Here is a 17,920-nt window from a genome sequence, read left to right as displayed (position 1 = left end):
TTACAAAAAATAAAAAAATATTTACAAACATAAGAAAAATATTACAACAATTTTAAACTAATTACACCTACTCTAAGCCCCCTAATAAAATAACAAAGACCCCCACAATAAAAAATGCCCTACCCTATTCTAAATTACTAAAGTTCAAAGCTCTTTTACCTTACCAGCCCTGAACAGGGCCCTTTGCGGGGCATGCCCCAAGAAGTTCAGCTCTTTTGCCTGTAAAAAAAAACATACAATACCCCCCCCAACATTACAACCCACCACCCACATACCCCTAATCTAACCCAAACCCCCCTTAAATAATCCTAACACTAAGCCCCTGAAGATCATCCTACCTTGTCTTCACCTCACCAGGTATCACCGATCTGTCCTGGCTCCAAAATCTTCATCCAACCCAAGCGGGGGCTGGCGATCCATCATCCGGTGGCTGAAGAGGTCCAGAAGAGGCTCCAAAGTCTTCATCCTATCCGGGAAGAAGAGGCGATCCGGACCGGCAACCATCTTGATCCAAGCGGCATCTTCTATCTTCATCCGATGGCGACCGACTCCATCCTGAAGACCTCCACCGCGGACCCATCTTCTTCCGGCGACGTCCAACTGAAGAATGACGGTTCCTTTAAGGGATGTCATCCAAGATGGCGTCCCTTGAATTTCGATTGGCTGATAGGATTCTATCAGCCAATCGGAATTAAGGTAGGAATATTATGATTGGCTGATGGAATCAGCCAATCAGAATCAAGTTCAATCCGATTGGCTGATCCAATCAGCCAATCAGATTGAGCTCGCATTCTATTGGCTGATCGGAACAGCCAATAGAATGCGAGCTCAATCTGATCTTGGATGACGTCCCTTAAAGGAACCGTCATTCTTCAGTTGGACGTCGCCGGAAGAAGATAGGTCCGCGGTGGAGGTCTTCAAGATGGAGCCGGTCGTCATCGGATGAAGATAGAAGTTGCCGCTTGGATCAAGATGGTTGCCGGTCCGGATCGCCTCTTCTTCCCGGATAGGATGAAGACTTTGGAGCCTCTTCTGGACCTCTTCAGCCACCGGATGATGGATCGCCAGCCCTCGCTTGGGTTGGATGAAGATTTTGGAGCTAGGACGGATCGGTGATTCCTGGTGAGGTGAAGACAAGGTAGGATGATCTTCAGGGGCTTAGTGTTAGGTTTATTTAAGGGGGGTTTGGGTTAGATTAGGGGTATGTGGGTGGTGGGTTGTAATGTTGGGGGGGGGGTATTGTATGGTTTTTTTTTACAGGCAAAAGAGCTGAACTTCTTGGGGCATGCCCCGCAAAGGGCCCTGTTCAGGGCTGGTAAGGTAAAAGAGCTTTGAACTTTAGTAATTTAGAATAGGGTAGGGCATTTTTTATTTTGGGGGTCTTTGTTATTTTATTAGGGGGCTTAGAGTAGGTGTAATTAGTTTAAAATTGTTGTAATATTTTTCTTATGTTTGTAAATATTTTTTTATTTTTTGTAACTTAGTTCTTTTATTTTTTGTACTTTAGTTAGTTTATTTCATTGTAGTTATTTGTAGGAATTGTATTTAATTTATTTATTGATAGTGTAGTGTTAGGTTTAATTGTAGGTAATTGTAGGTATTTTATTTAATTAATTTAATGATAGTATAGTGTTAGGTTTAATTCTAACTTAGGTTAGGATTTATTTTACAGGTAATTTTGTAATTATTTTAACTAGGTAGCTATTAAATAGTTCTTAACTATTTAATAGCTATTGTACATGGTTAAAATAATTACAAAGTTGCCTGTAAAATAAATATTAATCCTAAAATAGCTACAATGTAATTATAATTTATATTGTAGCTATATTAGGATTTATTTTACAGGTAAGTACTTAGCTTTAAATAGGAATAATTTATTTAATAAGAGATAATTAATTTCGTTAGATGTAAATTATATTTAACTTAGGGGGGTGTTAGTGTTAGGGTTAGACTTAGCTTTAGGGGTTAATACATTTATTAGAATAGCGGTGAGCTCCAGTCGGCAGATTAGGGGTTAATAATTGAAGTTACGTGTCGGCGATGTTAGGGAGGGCAGATTAGGGGTTAATACTATTTATTATAGGGTTAGTGAGGCGGATTAGGGGTTAATAACTTTATTATAGTAGCGCTCAGGTCCGCTCGGCAGATTAGGGGTTAATAAGTGTAGGCAGGTGGAGGCGACGTTGTGGGGGGCAGATTAGGGGTTAATAAATATAATATAGGGGTCGGCGATGTTAGGGCAGCAGATTAGGGGTACATAGGGATAATGTAAGTAGCGGCGGTTTACGGAGCGGCAGATTAGGGGTTAATAATAATATGCAGGGGTCAGCGATAGCGGGGGCGGCAGATTAGGTGTTAATAAGTGTAAGGTTAGGGGTGTTTAGACTCGGGGTACATGTTAGGGTGTTAGGTGCAGACGTAGGAAGTGTTTCCGCATAGCAAACAATGGGGCTGCGTTAGGAGCTGAACGCGGCTTTTTTGCAGGTTTTAGGTTTTTTTTCAGCTCAAACAGCCCCATTGTTTCCTATGGGGGAATCGTGCACGAGCACGTTTTTGAGGCTGGCCGCTTGTGTAAGCAACTCTGGTATCGAGAGTTGAAGCTGCGTTAAATATGCTCTACGCTCCTTCTTTGGAGCATAACGCAGCCTTTATGTGGACTCTCAATACCAGAGTTATTTTTATGGTGCGGCCAGAAAAAAGCCGGCGTTAGCTTTTCGGGTCGTTACCGACAAAACTCAAAATCTAGCCGTTAATCTGCACTGAGGTAATTCTCATTTAGTATAGTAGAACTGCCCAAATTCTCAAAATTGACCCATAAAACTATATATATTTTTAAAGTAGACAACCCAAAGTATTAATCCAGGCCCATTTTGATATATTTCCTGCCACCTTTTCACAAACTTTGTTGTTCTTACTGAAATTATTTACACACAACAACTGCAGTAACAAGACAAATGGTTGTAAAAGCTTCTCTGGAATCGCCTTTGCTTTGAAACAGCAGACATGCATGGCTATACCATTGTTTTTTGGCAATTAGAAGGCTGCAAATTGCAGTTGTGTACTACACTTCTGAATTTCCTGGCAGTGAAGGGATTAATCCGTTATCTTGTAAGGCTAATATATGCTGTAGTGTAGGGATTACCTTCTCACCTGACCCCTCCCACCCCCTGATCCCTACCTGATCTCTCCCAAACAGCTATCTTTCCTCATCCCCCCAACTGGTCACCACCATGTTATGTACTGGCGGACAGTCTGCCATTATCCAGTTTAGGCCTTTTATTTATTTAAATTTGTTTAAATTTTTATTGTTTTAATTCTGTAGTCATGGGATCCCTCCTCACCCTCTTCCCCCAAACAGCTTTCTAACCCTTCCCCCACCCACTGTTCCCTGTCATATTTGTTACTGGCAGGCAGTCTTCCATCAACAAATTGTTATTTTTTACTTTATTTTATATTTATCAATTATTCATACATTTTCTCTACTACAGGGACCCTGATCACCCTCCCCAATTTACATTTTCAATGTCTTTCCTTGATAGCACTTTGTGTGATGTTACCAGAAATGCAGATTAATGGGCATTATATATATCTTGAAGCTGGAAGGTCTGGACTTCTGTCTGCTATCTGGCTGGTCCACCTCAGCCCACTATCCAGATCTAACAGGGGTCTTGGGACATAATATTTATTCATGCTGTGATTAATTTATTATCAAGCAAAAACAGAACTACATCTTCCCAATTACAATGCACAGGCACACTGGCAGTGCATTACAGCCAATCAGATTACTAAATTATAATTCCCACCCTCTAGGGATTATAAATATCTGGAATTTATTGTTCAGCAATAACAGGGGCATCTGACATCATAATTTAAGTATTTTAAGTACAAGCAACAGTTAGCCCCTGCTGACCAGGTGCCAATAAACAGCAGCCCTTTTTACCTCATAAAAAAACCCCATCATGGTCATATTTTACTGACTGTATACTGAATTGTAACAGACATATTCTGAAAAATAAAATGAAAAAAAAAACAAACAAACATACTTTGTAAAAATATGCTCTTAAATTATGATTACATTTTATCAAAGAAAAATATATTGTAGAAAATTCTCCACTTAACTTTAAGGTTTGTAAGAATTTGTTATTATGGTAAGCCCTGATTGTAAGATATAAAGAACCTTGTATTAAGCTATAGCATGTTCTTGGTTTCAGAGGTAATGACATAGACTATATGGAGTTCCGCCTTTGGATTGGCCTTCACTCAGCTTTTCAGTGCCTTTTACTCGTCGCTACAGATGCCAGCTTCATTATAAAATACATCACTCGTTTCACAGAAGAAGGATTTTCTACACTCATCAGTTTCATTTTTATCTATGATGCCATTAAGAAGATGATAGGAGCTTTCAAATACTATCCCATCAACTCTGACTTTAAACCTGACTATGTCACCTTTTATCGATGCGAGTGTGTGGCACCTGACCCAGGTCAGTGGAAATATTACACACAACAGTAGGTGTTTTATCTGTGGCAACTACAGCAATTGCTATCAGGGGAGGGCAAAAATATAAAAATATACCAAACATCATAATATCAATATAGGTACATACAATATATCTTTTCACTTTTATAACCCAACATCAAACATTAAAAGATACTTCTAATTACAAACTGACCACAAGGGTTATATAACCCATAATTAAAAATAATTTTAAAAGGTGAACTAACTTATTTGTGGTAAAATGGGTGCCTCGTTTTCCTTGCCCACATTGTTCCTCTTTTGTTTCTCTAAAGCTGGTTTCAGCATCTTAAATATTCACCATTTTTCATCAACCTTTTTCATAATCTAAATCAAGTGGCTCATGTTTCCCCTCATTTGAAAGAGCCCCCCCCCCTCATTAAATTATGTCACATGAGTGTAAATATTTATTTTTGACAGTTTCATCAACTTTTTATCACTCTAATGCCTTTATTTCTATTGTTGTTCAAAACTGTTTACACTGGTGGTAATAACTGGTATCTTCATTAAAATCTATGGAAATGTTTTTGTTATGTTACCACAAGTTTAAACAGTTAAAAACAGTAATGATAACTAGGTCTAAATCTGATGAATATTAGTTTTGTCTACCTCTTAGTATCTAGCTGAATCGTGTATTTACGTATATAGATTTTTGCCCATGAAAGACACATTGTTTCAGAGGCCTCCTAGATTTATTATACTATACCTGGAGTATATCAGGTTACAATTTGCACATTCACAATATGATAATCAGATGATTCTCTTCTTTCAAATTAAAGGTATCATGTACCTCTGTGATGTAACTGGCTAAGCTATGGGTCCCATTTATCAAGCCATCATCCAGTAGAATTCTCATACCAGCAGCACCTCCCATCTCATAGGCGATTGACATCTGAAGTATTACAAAATTGCTGTGTATGATAGCTTCAAGTTGAATGCAAAGACCAGCATTCGGGTGTATCATATAAATGGTATTGCAAGATATATAAACCTGAGGGACTCAAATTTATTTCCTTTGTGACTTTTGTTGTAAATTATTTCTAACATCTTTTCATTTAAAAGGGTCAAGATACATTTCACATTTAGTGGCACTCTCCCACACTCTATTAGTTGGACAACTGGTGAGCATTGCTGGTTCTCTCGTTGCTACCACTTGCAGTGTGTTAATAAGATAGTTAAAGGGACATTAAACACTAAATAAATGCTAGGTAGAATGATGCATTCAAAGAAAAGATTAGTCCACAACTAACATGTAGATGTATTTTTTAAGTTTCAATAGTTGTTTAAAAAGTGACAAAATAAGTGTAAAGTTTTAGTGCCTATAAAACACTGGGAGCTGCCATGTTGTAACTTGTGTTACCTTCTCTTCTGTGGCCAATTAGGGACCGTTATAAATAGGTCACTAGAGTGTGCAGCCAATGGTTGTGCTGGATTTAACAGTGTTCTGCACTTCCATTTCTAACAAGAACTGAAAAGCTCACAATTTCAGAATGGAATTGCAGGCAAAGAGGACAAAATAAACAATGAAAGTATATTGCAGAGCTGTTTTATATATACAATTTATCATTTTATATTATCATCTCAAAGTGTTTAATGTCCCTTTAAAGCAAATAGAGACACCTACACATTAATGATTACATCTGGTCGACAGAATCACTGGCATGGGTGGGCTCTTCATACTTGCTCACTATATTCATAAGCTATGCCAGATTGGCTTCCTGCTGTTCCCTGTGGATTTTGTGACTTTAAGGTTGCAATAGTAAAAGCTATTTGGAACACATTTCAGGACTCCTTGGAGAATTTATAACTTTCCAAACAGTGACACTGGTTAGCACACAAAAGCATGAGAAAATGCTGTAAGTGTCATCAAGTTAACCTGAATGTCAATTGCTTGACCATACAGGAACCTGAATGTAAGGTTATTTTATAGAGAGATGAACGCTTCATAAATGGGTCCATGAGCTTTTTTACTGCCTAAACTTTGTTATCAGGTTCAGTTTATGTGTAAATCCCTGTGGACAAACATGGCGATATCTATGCTTTATTCAACCTATACTGTGGCACCAGAATGAGTTTATGCAAATGCAGTATTTATCTTCTGAAAAATGAGTTTGCTCATAAGGTTTTCTCCGATACAGATAATGTCAAATTAATAGAATGTTTGGATATCTGTAGGGTATTTAGAATACTAAGATGCTAATATCTTAGGACCAAGGCATTTCTATGACATATAAATCATGCTTTTTAGTCAAAGATTTATTGATTCAAAAGTGTAAAAGTTTAAAAGGTGTAAAAAAATAAATGTGTAAATATAAATGAGGAACATACTTCTAATATAAATAAATCTTAGATAACAAACGAGTTCTTACATTTGAGTTGAGAATAGACATGTCCAATTCAGTTCGGATCGAATCGGAAATTCGGCAAATTCGGAGATTCGGATCGATCCGAATTTCCGAATTAAAATACTGCAGAATTTACAGAATAAATCCGAATTAGTTTGGATTTATTCAGTAAATTCGGATGGCCATGGATTACACTAGTATTGTACAGTATATTAGGTTATATCACTCTGCTATGGGTTACACCTAATATACAGTACATAATACTAGTCTAATACACAGCACACATACCGAAATTCCAAATTACCGAACCGAATCCGAATGAATCCAAAACGAATCCGAAACAAATTCATTCAAAGTTTTCCGAATTTGAATCGATCCGAAACGAAATTCGAAAAAACTCTGAATCGATCCAAACAGAAACAAAATGAATTTTTCGATCATGCACATATCTAGTTGAGAAGCCTTTGAAATAAAGAGTAAAAAAAAAGCTGAATTATAGAACAAGGGCTGATACATGGAAATCCTCTCAGTAGAAGTGGAAGCAGTAATACTGTGAAGGGGAATTAAGTATATTGAGATGACACGATTTTATGGCAAACAGGAATTATCAAACTTGATTTTTAAGAGTCTTCTAACTTCAGCTCTCAAGGACTCAAACCGACTAGAACTTCAGATCTGCTTGAGTATAGGTGAACAAGCCATATTAAAGTAATTCTTTGATAAATCTAAAAGAGGAATTCATTTTGACATATTTTACACTTTTTAAACAGACAGTTCATGTACTGACAAAAAAAAGTATTTGTCCATATGAATAAAGGACATGTCGCCATCCAGCAATACAGCTGAGAAAGTTTTGAACCAACGAACGTCTATACCATGGACCAGTTGTACACTTTTTGTTAGTTTCAAAACCGAAATAAACAGCTATAGCTTTACCTTTGTTGCAAAAAATATATATTTATTACACATTTAAATAAATAAAGAGTTCTTTTATTTGCATTAATTAAATTTGTTGAGTTTAATCTCCCTTTAATTCAACAGTAGCTAATTGTAGACTGCAAAAATAATTCTCCTGTTTGTATTCTTCGAGGGCAACTTTGGACACTCCTGAGAAAAACAGTGTTCTTGTTCAAGTGTGAGATTTTGCTAACATGTTGTATTTATTTATTGAATATAACTATTGTAACTGATATCTGCCACATTTCTCCTTGCCCCATGCACATCTCTGGCTGTCCCAATTTGAAAGTGAGTACAGATAATACCTATTTATTTCATCTTATTTATGTGTTTGCTCTTTGATGTAGTTTTGCTTTTTTGATGTAGCAATACTGGGTTTATGCAGGTTATTTGCTGTACTGTAAATCTTACAGATGACTCCAAATTATAGGTTACTCTATTACAATTTAAAAGTTTATAAGATAATTTATCTACAAAATTCCTTAGAAATATTTACAAAAGATTTTGTAAAAAAAAAGAAATGTTGATGAAGCTCTTACACCTAAATTTGTCCATTAATCAATTTATTTTATAAAGCAACAATCTGCGTTAATTTTAAACAGTATACCAAATGCTTTGCTGCACGAATCATTGATGCTGTCAGCATCTTTGATAAATAGAAAAATCTTTGCTAAAAAACATTTTCACCTTATTGTACTGAAAATTGTAAGAGATCAAGAATTGTTATATAAACCAATGAAAATCTAACACATCCTCACAAATTCTTATAGAGCCAGATTACAAGTGGCGCACTAATAATAACTTTGGTCGCGACATCGCTTGACCGTTCTAACATTAGTGCACAACTTGATATTACCAGTCCATGGTAAAGCGTGCTAACCAGAGAAAGGTTAGCATGGCTGACTTTGTTAGAGTATAACGTATACTTTCAATGGCTATCACAAACATGCTAATTTGCATGCATATTACAAGTTGAAGGCTATAATTTGCACTCAAGCAAAAGATGAAACTGCACTAGAATATTTAGCGTAACGTGAGACCTGATGTAAACTGTAATAAAGTATTACACGCTCATATACACTGTTTAAAAGACAGGGAATTCAGCACTCTTTGAAAAAATGTATGCAACGATCTTGTAAATAAAGTGTCAAAAAGGAACGTTTATTAATACATAATATCAAGTCTGGATTCGCAACAAGAGCAATAACCAAAGTCCTTACTTTGTTTATGTTCCCTTGAAGTTAAATACATTTGTATACATACAGAGCTCTGTTTCCATACTACAGCGTGGCCACGCCCCCTGCAATGAAGTTTATGCTTGTGATATGTCTATTCATCACGTGTTGAGTTGTTATGCTCAGACAACTTAGATCCCATATCACTGTCTCAGCTCAGTTGCTGCCTCCATAGCCTCTTTGGGTGTTCTGAGTCCTGAGTGGGTGTAGTTGGTCTGCCCATACCTTCACAACTCATATATTTATATATTGCTAATTTTGCAGAGGAGTTATTTACTTATTCTCTATTATGCTACTTTAACATGCTGTGTTACTCCAGGACAGGTACTGTTTTATTCAAGATATATGTGTTACTGCTCTTGTTGCGAGTCCAGACTCAATATTATGTATTAATAAATTTTAGAATATTTGGGTGGGGATTATTGGAGTTTAAACAATAACAGATGCTGTTACATATTATATGTTACAATCCGTATACCTTAAATTAAAGTATTACATTAATGTTATGTATTTACTAGAACAAGCACCTGATGTGGATTCTAAAGAAACAGAACACAAACAACTAGTTAAACTAATTGTATAAGGAATACAATAAAGTTTGTAGCAATGGATTCCACAAAATTAGTATCAATATTACTCCAAGGAAAAATTGTTTAGGATAAATACTCTAATTTAAAAAGTTCCATACCATTCATACTTTAAATCTTTATTGATTAAGCTAGGAACACACATTAGCAGAAGAATGTTAAAAACACTTAAACCTAGTTTTAAGGTAAGAATTAGAGGTTCAAATATTCATTCAATATTAGTAAACGTGGGCCCACTGATGTTATAATATAGAGTAAGCTAAGCCCTTACAATCCGAGGGCTGAATTACTTTAAAATTTTAAACATCTAATACAATGGGCACCAAGATTGAGTATCTGTTATTATTGAACCATAATATCTAATTTACAACTTAGGTAAGCAATTTAAAAAAGGCAGACAGGAGAGACACAGCTGCTCCTGCTGGACCCCTGACGCGCGTTTCACAGAACGCTTCCTCAGAGGGGGTCATTAATAAATTTGCCTTTTTGACCCTTTATTTACGAGATTGTTGCATACAATTTTTTAAGAGTGCTGAATTCCCTGTCCTTTAAACAGTGCTATTACTATGTACCACTGTCTCTTCCCTTTTTAGTTTAACTATATCTATCGTATGGGTCTGCACCACCTATCTATTAAGGTGCTAGTACAAGGGCCTTACGCCATTACTGGTTTAAGAATTTAAGAATTTTTTAAAATTTCATTTGGCAACATATCTCTTGAAACTGCATTGTTTCCATCCACTATATAAAATCTTAAATATATATACAGTATATATATATATATATATATATATATATATATATATATATATACAGTATATATATAACAAACAAGAGATATGTGTCAGCGCTGAAGTATATACCAGATGACTGGACATTAAATTAATTTACTAATAAAGAATACCAAATAACCTATATGGTTCTAAATGAAAGAAAGCTGATGGGCCCCTAGAATGCTGCTATCTAGAAAATAGACTGAACCTTTAAAGTCACTGAAATAAAGGAAGTCTATGTAAGGTTAATGTGCAGAAAGGAGATATTAGACAGCGCTCTCAAAGGGGGAGACGGTATTGCCAAAAGCCAATTTGTGTTTATCAAAATCAACCTCATCAATATGAGGTGTATAGTGGGCACAAATGAAATGTATAATCCCCACTAAAGTAGAGTACCAGCTACTGATAAGTGAATCCAAATGAGAAGAGTGAAGTTTAAAAAACTGCTTTATTTGCACTGGTTAAAAGTAACTGTTATTTTAAAAAGTCATTCAGAGAAGTCCTATTGGACAAAATCGCAGTCTAAAAAAACCCTGTGACGTGATATCCATAAAGAAACAATGTCTGCTTCTAAAATAGTCAATGAATATTCAATAGGTGCAAAGAGAGACAAAACAATAATTGTAATTGTAATAGTAATCTTGGCTGTATACAGGTATGTTATGTATACTCATCTGCTATGCAGAGTCCTGTGCTTCAATGTCTCTTGTAGCAAGTAAAAACTCCAAATTTTCCGTTGAGGAGAAAGCAACAGAACAGTTCCGATTTAAAGTCCTGTGCTTCAATGTCTCTTATTGTGGTGGAAACTTGAAATAATCCGTAATGAGGGAATGAAGAAAACAGCTGCCGGTGTAGGTCTCTAAGTTCCAAGACCACGAGACCGGATGTGACGTTGCACGCTGTATAGCTCCGCCCTTACGCGTTTCGTGAGGCTCTCCTCACTTCATCAGAGGGTCTTGGGATTATCCTAAGACCCTCTGACGAAGTGAGGTCTTGCGGTCTTGGAACTCAGAGACCTACACCGTCAGCTGTTTTCTTCATTCCTTCATTACGGATTATTTTCCACCACAATAAGAGACATTGAAGCACAGGACTTTAAATCAGAGCTGTTCTGTTGCTTTCTCCTCAACAGAACATTTGGAGTTTTTACTTGCTACAAGAGACATTGAAGCACAGGACTCTGCATAGCAGATGAGTATACATAACATACCTGACGCCTCTGAAAAAGCAGTAGCGAAACGCGCGTCAGGCGTTCGCACTGCTCCTCTCCTGCAGTCCGGTTGCTTTAGCTTAAATTGTTGGCCTCTTTTAGGCACCTTATCCTTATACTTAAAAATAATAGATTTTAAACTAGTACTTATTTAAACTTAACCAACATTAGCCTATATTACTATTGATACAGGCTGTACTTAGCCCGATCTTGTTGGAGCGATATGCTCAAATCTAGGCTACTGTTATAGTTTAATTGTTGTGATACCACTTCAATTTTGGGAGCTATTTCATTGCACTTCCACTTTATGCCTATTTTGACTAAACGATAGTTAGCACTTAATACTTTTATTGCTCTAGACTATGCTTAGCCAGATAATAGTGAAGCAATACAAATATAAGCTAACCGCTTCTCACCAGCATTCATGAACCTAGCGACAGTTAGCACAAAACACTTTATTGATTTAGACTATATTTAGTCTCATGATAGCGGAACTGATAAATGTAAGCTTACTGCCTCTTATAAGTGTTCATGAACCAAAACGTATTGTGGAAATTATAAGAATTTGAGCCATACAATCCCCTATATTAACCCATATATCCCAATCCAGGGGAATACTTTATAATAAATCTGGGTGATTGAGGGTGACCCCAAGTGGAATAGCATATGATTAATATATCCTCTTTAACCCACAGTAAAAACACCTGAACATATATATCTATATATTTTGTGTGGTAACCGTATTGTATCCACATACCAATAATTAATTTTCATATAGATAGTTATTGCGTGAAAAGTTCAGAACAGATAAGACTTCAGTGATATATTTAATCATATTATTGATAAATAATGGTATTCACAACATAAGTTCAATCATATAGTTAAGGATACTTTCTATCTATTGTTCTAGCTATCTATCGGACTCTGTGATACAGACTGATCACTGTATCACACCAGAGAGGAGCTCTTGCGTACCGAGTATTACTCGGACACATTTTAATTTATTTGGTTATTATTTTATTCTCACTGGTGGAAAATTCCACTCCTTTTTTTAATATTATTGATATAAAAGTTAAGTTTTAACAAATACACGACACACCACACTACCTACAGTATCGGTTTTGACCCCTAACAAGTGTGCCCAATATGCTTTTCTTTTTCTGTCCTTCTTCTCAATAAACATTTTGTACCTATTGCTAACACTTAGGTCTGTATCAATAGGTCATTTGGGGTCAATCCCTGTCCCCCCCTCTTTCCCTAGAGGCCATAGGGATACAATAACATACATAACATACCTGTATACAGCCAAGATTACTATTACAAGATTACTATTAAGCTTGGCGCCCATGGGAGCCGGATTTACCGCACGGCTATTGGCTAAGAGGTGAAAACGTCACCTCTTAGCAAAAAAATTTTTTAGCCGTGGGCTGCTGTAGCAGCTAAGAACGGCGATCAGTTGAAACAAATAAAGGAGCTTTCTACATGAAGTATCTTATACTTCATGAATTAAAGTCCCCTTTATTTGTTTCAATAGTCAATCCTAGCGTTTGTACAACACTAGGATTGGCTTTCACTTTAACCAGAGATTAGAACATTCTAAAAATTTTACTTTTTTATTTTAAGAAAAGGAAAAATTTTGTTTTCATAAAAAGAAAACTGAACAAAGCAGTTTTTAGGGGTTAAAGCTGGTGGGTTTTAGAAAAAACGGCACTGAAAAGTGCCTTTACATTGTGGTCTATGGGGAACTGTGTGTTTTTTTTAAATATATATATATATATATATATGCTTATATACATATACTGTATATGTATGTGTTAATATGTAAATACACATATAAACACAGACATACAGTATATGTATATATATTCATATACATATATATTTAACATTTGCTGCCCAATGCTGTGCGGCTTAACCCCTTCGCTGCGCTAGGTTCTCATGCTGTGTATCACGTCATGAGAACGAGGCTCCCATTGGAGCCTATGGAAGCACGCTCTTGCAAGCGCAAAGCTTCCATGCAATGCGATCTCAAGGTCGAGTTCACATTGCAGCTTACTTGTAATACCACCGCACATTTCAGTGCGCTAGTACCGATATTACTAAGTGGAGAGCAAATATCACTCTCGGAAATTGTGAATGTTTTGAAAATATATTGGGCCAGATTACAAGTCATGTTCACAAATGTAAGAGCTATGGAGAGCTAATATTGCTGGTGAGAAATCAGTACTGCTCACATTAACACTATTTATTGTGTGAGCGATAGTTTTGGATAATGCAAAATCACCTATCTGCCCTAACACAAAACTTCTGCTCATGTAGTAGAGTTTTTAATTTGTCTTTACATGTTATTTTTATTGTACATATTAGAGTTAACACACAAATACACACACACACACACACACACATATATATATATATATATATATATATATATATATATACACACACACATAAATATAAGAACACGCTAACAATGTTATTGAGCTGATTGTTCGTTCCTGTGAGTGCGCTTCTCTCTGTATGTATAAGTCTCCATAAGGGAAAAAAGGGGCAACCAGAAGACGTGGACTCCTTGCTCAGTGTGCTTAGAGGAATATGGATACACCTCACTGATGAAGGCCAAAACAATTGTCTGGGGTTGCTGTGTTCCTTGTTCAGAGAGGAATTGCCTGGTATTTCGGCACTGGACTGACCGTAATAGGCGGGATCAGACTGATATACTACAGGAAAGTTCTATTTTGTGAAAAGCATTACTGGGCTAAAAAGAAGCTGCACCCAGGTGGTAAATCACCATAGAACAGGCTAACAATGTTATTGAGCTGGTTGTTCGTTCCTGTGAGTGCGCTTCTCTCTATATGTACTTTTTAATATATGTAGCAAATGCACACTTTAAACACAATTTAAAAATATATATACTTGAAGATTAACCCCTTTCTGGCTTTAATGTGCATGGGGAATTTTCCTTAAAATAGACACAGAATATTCCTGTTTACTGTATATGGACAACAGTCTTCCAAAAATATAGCACATATACAGTACAGTTCTACAATCATGAAAGTACCAAAGAGCTGTCTATTTTTTATTTTTTTTACAGTGAATGCAACTTTTTTCAATGCTTCAGCTGGGTTTGCACCAAACAACACTAACATCTCTTTGGTAAGTAATGTAATCATTATTTAACTCATATAATAAATAATGTTTTCTAGAGTTTGCAAAAGTTCCAAGTCATTGTTAAATATCATTAAGAATCACATTAGCTGTGAGATTATCAAGTTAACACAGTTTAGCTTGATGCAGACAATAGATTACAGGCAGTACATTTTGTCATCTCTATTTGTATATACCTTTTTGATCACTTCATCTCCGATTCCTTTTAAACCTGGTGTAGATCTTGTGCAAGTCATTGTAATTGAGCCGCTATTAAAAAAGAATAACTAAATCAGATTTCTCATAACTGCTCATTTTAGCAACTTGCTTAGACTTACAGCACTATTATTTGTTTACAGCATGTCATATGCGATTTATTAAGTAATAGCTGCTCCTTACAGCTAGTCACTATAACACCAATCAATATAACATGGGTACTGGTATTGCAAAGGGGTCAATATTTTAGCTATTTGTACCTAACTATGAACTACCTCACCCACACACACAAAGTTAAAGCATTGCTATCCTGGATCCAGAACCACAATTGTCCCTAACTAAGACCCTGCCCCAGCTCAATTAACCCTAACATCAACACTGTTCTAATGGGATCAATCCTAACCCACTGCATTACTCCCACTACCCATTAGACCAACCTATGCAATTATCTTTTACAATCTCAAACTTTAGCTTCATAATGAGATTTAGTTTAATGCGCTCCATCCCAAGTTATGCTGCTAGGTAAAACTATAAAATCGTAATACTACTACTGAAAGCAGAAATAACTGACTTCATACATGACTCTAATCTTCTAATTTGTGTTTAAAAGTAATTATAGAGATTAAAGGGACAGTCTACACCAGAATTGTTATTGTTTTAAAAGATAGATAATCCCTTTATTACCCATTCCCTAGTTTTGCATAACCAACACAGTTATATTAATACACTTTTTACCTCTGTGATTATCTTATATCTAAGCCTCTGCAAACTGCCCCCTTATTTCAGTTTTTTTTTACAAACTTCCATTTTAGCCAATCAGTGCTGACTCCTAGGTAACTCCACGTGAGCAGAGTTTTGTTATCTATATGACACACATGAACTAAAACCCTGTAGTGGTGAAAAACTGTCAAAATGCTTTCCGATAAAAGGCGGCCTTCAAGGTCTAAGAAATTAGCATACGAACCTCCCAGGTTTAGCTTTCATTTAAGAATATCAAGAGAACAAATCAAAATTAGTGATAAAGTAAATTGGAAAGTTGTTTAAGATTGCATGCCCTATCTGAATCATGAAAGTTTATTTTGGACTGGACTCTACCTTTAAAGTTCCCAACAATGAGTAATTCAGAATATAGTATTATTGATATTAAAGGGACAGTCTAGGCCAAAATAAACTTTCATGATTCAGATAGAGCATGTCATTTTAAACAATTTTCCAATTTACTTTTATCACCAATTTTGCTTTATTCACTTAGTATTCTTAGTTGAAAGCTTAACCTAGGAGGTTCATATGCAAATTTCTTAGTCTTTGAAGGCCACCACTTTTCAGAATGCGTTTTAACAGTTTTTCACCACTAGAGGGTGTTAGTTCACATATTTCATATAGATAACACTGTGCTCGTGCACGTGAAGTTATCTGGGAGCAGGCACTGATTGGCTAGACTGCAAGTCTGTCAAAAGAACTGAAATAAAGGGGCAGTTTGCAGAGGCTTAGATACAAGATAATCACAGAGGTTAAAAGTATATTATTATAACTGTGTTGGTTATGCAAAACTGGGAAATGGGTAATAAAGGGATTATCTATCTTTTAAAAAAATAAAAATTCTGGTGTATACTGTCCCTTTAATATTTACCACATTAATGGATAAAGGTGGTAAGATATTGAACGAGACTGGGTGATCTGTTAACTAATCAGAATTCTTGTAGAAGTTTGAGGACCCATCTGTATATCACATATCCACAAGATATATGGCATTGGAGTGAAAGACTGACTGAGCCATCTATTAAAGTGGGTGAGATATCAAGTGCTGTTCTAACAATATTTTGGTTAATTATCTCCCCTATATGAATTCCAAGTACAATGGTATGAACAACACAGCTCTGGACTGGAGTCAGCTCAGTATGAAGGAATGTCTGAAATATGGAGGGAGTCTGGTGGGCAACTCATGTAACTACGTGCCCGATTTAGCTCTTATGTCTTTCATCCTATTCTTTGGGACATACTCCATGACTGTAACATTGAAGAAATTCAAGTTCAGCCGCTACTTTCCCACCAAGGTAAGGAAATCCAAGAATCCATAATGAAATAAAAGTCCCTAAGAAAATGGATTTTAATTGATTTCCAAACTTTACAAAATCACTATATGCTAAATATGTGATCTAAAAGTTGTAAATGTGTTATTTTGGTTTGCAGCACGGAGTTCACAGTTACACTCACTCCTATGGCTAGATCATATTAAGTTTGTAAAATTTGTTACTCCTAGGAGAAGTCAAGACTTAAATGTTTAATTAATTTGTTTAAATTTGTCCAGCCAATCAGAAAATAGATCAGCTGTAAACTTTACATTGCTTTCAATAGATTGCAGCAGCCAAACCCTAGTCTAGAAATTGAATGGGGCAATTCTTGCTTACACCAGCTTGGGTTGTAACAACAAAGTTAGAAACGTGCATTTGATTAAGCGCATGATAGCAAATATTTGGAGTTACTGCCCCTTTAAGTTTGAAACAGTCAAATACATATAAATTTGAACAGACTATTGAAATAAGAATTTAAATTGTTTCTTGGCCAACGTTGGTAAACACTGTCAGAATTTCTAGAACTTAACCAGTAGTTGTAAATGTAAAGACAGATTTAAAAAGTCTATACAGTAAAATTTGTTGTATGCACAATGACCGTGCTGTTATATACTAAATGTATAGGTATAGATATATATACATTATTTTAGGAACATTTAATAGACTCACAAAGCTGTGTGTGCTATGTTATTACAGTGTGCCAGGTTACTGAAAGTAACAGAAACCAAAGCTCTGCACCACTGCTGTTTTTAACCACCATCCATATACTTTTTCTCCATCATCATTTCTGCTTCTGTTATTCAAATATATCTCTCAGCTCTAGGTTTCCCTCTTTACTCAATTCCCTACTATTGCACTGGTTT

General features: G+C 35.9%; 1 protein-coding gene across 1 annotated transcript in view; it reads left to right on the top strand.

The window, feature by feature from the left end:
* The window catches only part of SLC4A5 (solute carrier family 4 member 5), a 121,845-nt gene that overhangs the window by 62,331 nt on the left and 41,594 nt on the right, over positions 1–17,920 (top strand). The window contains exons 14-16 of the mRNA XM_053719377.1: positions 4,212–4,483; positions 14,717–14,778; positions 16,839–17,039. Of these exons, the coding sequence (XP_053575352.1) occupies positions 4,212–4,483; positions 14,717–14,778; positions 16,839–17,039 (535 nt within the window). The remainder of the gene's footprint in view (positions 1–4,211; positions 4,484–14,716; positions 14,779–16,838; positions 17,040–17,920) is intronic.

The sequence above is a fragment of the Bombina bombina genome, chromosome 6 (assembly GCF_027579735.1).
Source record: "Bombina bombina isolate aBomBom1 chromosome 6, aBomBom1.pri, whole genome shotgun sequence".
NCBI lineage: Eukaryota > Metazoa > Chordata > Amphibia > Anura > Bombinatoridae > Bombina > Bombina bombina.
This window is presented reverse-complemented; position numbering and strand designations above follow the sequence as displayed.